This window comes from Penaeus vannamei, chromosome 9 (genome assembly GCF_042767895.1).
Source record: "Penaeus vannamei isolate JL-2024 chromosome 9, ASM4276789v1, whole genome shotgun sequence".
NCBI classification, from domain to species: domain Eukaryota; kingdom Metazoa; phylum Arthropoda; class Malacostraca; order Decapoda; family Penaeidae; genus Penaeus; species Penaeus vannamei.
The window spans coordinates 26,753,002-26,758,001 of record NC_091557.1 but is presented as its reverse complement, the minus strand read 5'-3'; the positions used below and the strand labels follow the sequence as shown (position 1 = coordinate 26,758,001).

General features: G+C 31.3%; 1 protein-coding gene across 1 annotated transcript in view; it reads left to right on the top strand.

Annotated features, from left to right (window-relative positions):
* The window catches only part of LOC138862564 (calcium-activated chloride channel regulator 1-like), an 18,838-nt gene extending 17,733 nt beyond the window's left edge, over nucleotides 1-1,105 (top strand). The window contains exon 5 of the mRNA XM_070124975.1: nucleotides 1,015-1,105. Coding sequence (XP_069981076.1) covers nucleotides 1,015-1,105 — 91 coding nt within the window. The remainder of the gene's footprint in view (nucleotides 1-1,014) is intronic.
* The last annotated feature ends 3,895 nt before the right edge of the window (nucleotides 1,106-5,000 follow it).

The following is a 5,000-nucleotide window of genomic DNA, read 5'->3' as shown; positions in this document are numbered from 1 at the left end:
TTCTTGAAATTTCGAGATTATTATTGATTTCAATATCATTATTATTGTTATGATGATAATAATGATAATCATCATTATCATTATAACTATCATCACAATTACTATTATATTTATTGTTATTGTTATAATTATAGTAATGATAATGATAATTATTCTTATTTTCATTATTACCATTATCACTATTATCATTATTACTATATATACTTGTGCTGTTGGTGCTGCTTCTTCTACTGCTGTTATCATTATCTTTATCTCCATCATTATTTGATGTTTTTATTTAGACTGAAATAATTTGTTTAACCTGATTTTTTCACGATTTACTCCGCCTTTCATCATATTTTCGGTATATTGACGCCCTAACCTCAACCTTAACCTTCTATGGTTAAGATAAAGAGAGTTAGTGAAAGCTTGAATATTCGGGACAACTGCTAACCACGTGATCTTTTTATGTTACTGATTTCCAGACACGAATTTTGTAAATTATTAATCACACCATTACCATCCACGGCAGTTGTTAAACAAAAAGGCAAATAAGGGAGATAAGCGTTTATTGGCAGATATCTATATAATGATATTAAACCGAATTAAAGGGCATTTCGTATTGACACGAAGGACACGAATATGAGAGAGAGAGAACAAAGAATAAAAGAGAGGGAGAGAATAAAGAATAAGAGAGAGAGAGAACAAAGCATAAGAGAGAGAGTGAGAGAACAAAGAATAAGAGAGAGAGAAAGAGAGGGAGAGACACAGAGACAGAAAGAGACAGAGAGAGAGAGAGACAGAGAGAGAGAGAAAAAAAGAGAGACAGAGATAGAGAGAGAGGGGGGGAGGGAGAGTGACTAACTGCCTAAGAGAGAGAGCAAAACCAGACACGCAGAGACACACAGACACACAAAGAGAAGCGCCACCGAAGCGGGAACAGGTCCCCGCCCAGAGCCAGCGGAGGGCGGTCGCTGTAGCACCGAATATTCACACCATTGCGCTTCAACTTCTCTGTTAAACTACGCGTCACAGCAACTTTGTCGCGGCTTTCCCGAACTGTTCAACTCACAGTTCAACTCGAAGCAAAATGGCCCCGACGTTCCATCGCTTCAACATCAACTAAAGATTTTCAATTTAGACTGCATGAGCTTTAGTGAGCGCCGATAGCAGCTGATATTCGCTCGTACATTTGATAGGATTTTCGGTTGTCCTTAGATGTGTATTGTAGCCTTACTTGAGAGTTCCGTTCACTGATTATGATGAATTCAATGAGTAGATATGGACATTGTGTAAAAATACCTTTATCTAGTTGCTTATTATCAGTATTTTTCACCATTTTATTCCTTTTGCTATCTCTGATTACGTCTGAAAGCGTAAATTTAAAAAAATGGTTTCCTTAATCTCTGACACTGCGAAGGATTTCTGGAACGTGTCTCTTATGTATGTAGAATAACAAATGTAACGTGTGTGAAGTAAAAATAGAAAATATGATTTTCCTGTAAATATATTTATAATTTACCAGATTTACAAATAACTCCTATTATCCCCTCCCCCCACCCCTACACTCAATCTCTCTCTTTCCCTTTCCCTGTCCCGTACACACACACCAATTATCAGGTAAAACTGATAATTGGTAAAGACAAATAAATAAAGATAAACAAAATTCATGTATATATATATATATATATATATATATATATATATATATATATATATATATATATATATATATATATATATATATATACATATATATATGTATATATATATATATATTATATATATATATATATATATATATATATATATAAATTTTATATATAAATATACAGATATATATATGTATATATATATATATAATATATATATATATATATATATATATATATATATATATATATATATATATATATATATATATATATATGCGTATATATATATATATGTATATATATATATATAAATATATACATCTATATATATACATATATATATATATATATATATATATATATATATATATTTCATATATATATATACATATACATATATATATATATATATATATATATATATATATATATATATAGATATATATTTTATATATATATATATATATACATACATATATAAATATAAATATATAAATATATATATATATATATATATATATATATATATATATATATATATATATATATATATATATATATATATATGTATATGTATATATATTATATATATATAATATATGTATATATATACATATATATATATATATATATATATATACATATATACACATATATATAAATATTACTATACACACACACACACACACACACACACACACACACACACATACATATATATATATATATATATATATATATATATATATATATATATATATATATATATATATATATATATATATATATATATATATATATATATATATGCTCTTATGGTTGCTGTGGTTCAGCCATTCGCCTGAAGAAGGGAATCTTGAAATTTATCCGTCTCCCATCTTCTCCGCTCTTCTCGCCTCCTCCCATGTCCCCAAAAAGGGAAGAGGAACCAGAACTCAAGGTCCGGATAGTATTCCTGTCATCATTTCTTCCCCGAAAGGTGTGAAATATTTCAAAAACTCCTTTGTGTTGTGTCGGAATACTAGAGCGGCGGGAAGGAGGTGTGAGTGGGTGCAGGGCCTTTCAGATTGCACAAAGGAAAATCGAAATCGCATTTGCAATAAATTTGTTATTTGGCGAAGACGCGTCATTAAATATTCATCTCGGTTTTCATTTGTTGTTGTTTTTTGTGATAATTATTCAGTGTAAAATAGGTTTATCGCTTGTTTTTGTTTTTTATCTCTTTGGTACATTGCAAAATTGGATTTTTTTATTTTAGTTTGTATTTGAGACCAATAGCACGTGTTCATTTTTTTCCAGTCTCATTGTTTTCAGTGAACAAAAATTATCAGAATTCAAAGCTCGATATGAAAGGTTTTCATGTGATGTATATTGCAAAACGGAAAAAATAATAATAAAAAAAATTCTCGATAAAGGCATAACAATAATTATTTCCGGAATTTTATCGCCTAAGCATAAACTGTTTGCCGAGAAAATGACTTGATTGCACAAATTATGAGGATAACTTTTGAAGGGGGACTAGAGAGAAAAAAAGAATGCAGGTGATTTTGTAAAGCCACATTAGTTAGTCATGCAAAGCACCGCCCAGGGAGTCAAAAACGATGAGTTATGAAAGCCTATTAACATATTGGAAACTATGTTTTGCCGGCTGCATCATGTACCAGCGAGGAAAATGAAGAGAGAATCCATGGCACAAAAAAAAAAAAGAAAAAGAAAAAAATTGGAGGAGCGGGGAGGGTTATAATAATTGTTCATTCATTAAATTACATCATGCAGAAATCGTGCAGGATAGAGGGATGCAACAGCCGAAAAATCTTTATTTTCATTCTTTTTATTTGTTATTATTTTATTATTATTATTTTTTTTTTGTGTGTGTGTGTGTGTGTACCAGGTTGAAGGTACGTAGAAGACAGAGAGGGTTTTAGACCGATAAGTTTAAATAAAGTAATTACGTTATTACTGTGTTGGTATTGTTGCTATGGTTCTTATCTTTAACATCATCATAATTATTATCATTGTTATCCTTAGTATTGATATCATCATCATAATAAGATTTATTATTTTTATCATTGTTACTAATATTATCATCTTCATCACCACCATCATTGTTGTCATTATCATTATTACCGTCATTGTTGGCATTACTAATGACATTATTTTCCTCATCATCATCCTCGTCAGTACTGTCATAATCATTATGATTATTATTGTCATCATTATTGATATCGTATCATGATTATAATGATAATAATATCAATAATAATGATAATGATGATAATAATAATAATGAAAATAATAATTGTAATGATAATAGTAATAATGATAATAAAAAAGATAATAACAATGATAAATATGATTATTATCATCATTATCATAATCATTGTTATAATTATTAATATTATTGTTATTATTATCATTCCTTAATACTACTACTATTACTATCAGTACCATAATTGCTGTTGTTATAATCAAGGATAATATTATCATCATCATAATCATTACTATCATCATTATCAATATCGTTACTATTATTATCATTATCACTATTACTGTCATCGCTATTAATATCTTTATCATTGTGATTATCATCCTTATCGTAGCAACGACAAAAGCAATACAAGACAAACATATATCATTAAAAATTAAATAAACTTATTCTCCTCCCTCGCGTGTCTCTTTCCACTCCTCTCCCCCTTTCCCCTTGGGTGCAAAGGGGAAAAGCCTCCTGAAGATGCATATGCTTAACTTCGCTCGTAAAAGCTGGATTGTAATACGTTTTGGGACGAAAAGCGTATTATATTAAAGGGAAGGAACCGAGAGATAGCGAAAAAAAGATATATAAAATTGAATGAGAGAATGAGAGAGTAGAAGATAATTTACTTTTCTCCCCGTTGTGTCCTTTCTCCTCCTCCCCCCCCCCATTGCATTTCCACCCGGAGAATAGACTTAATTGCATAATTACCTCGCTAATGATTCCTATCAGCGCTCTATGTGGTCCGATGTCTCTCTCTGATCGACTCAAAAAACATAATTGATTTGTCCTTGCTTTGGGAACTGTATACGGGGGGGGGAGAATGGGAGGGGAGGAGGGGAAGGGAGGATGAAGAGGGAGCGAGGGGAAGGGAGGATGAAGAGGGAGCGAGGAGAAGGGAGGGTGAAGAGGGAGCGAGGGGAAGGGAAGATGAAGAGGGAGCGAGGGGAAGGGAGAGAAAAGGGAAGGGACAGAGGGAGGAGGGAGACGGAAGACGAGAAGGGAGAGAAATAGGAAGGGAGAGGGAGGATGTCTGGGAGGACGAAGAGGGAACGAAGGGAAGAGATATAAAAAGGGAGGGAGAAGGATTGTTGCGGGGAGAACGAAGGAGGAAC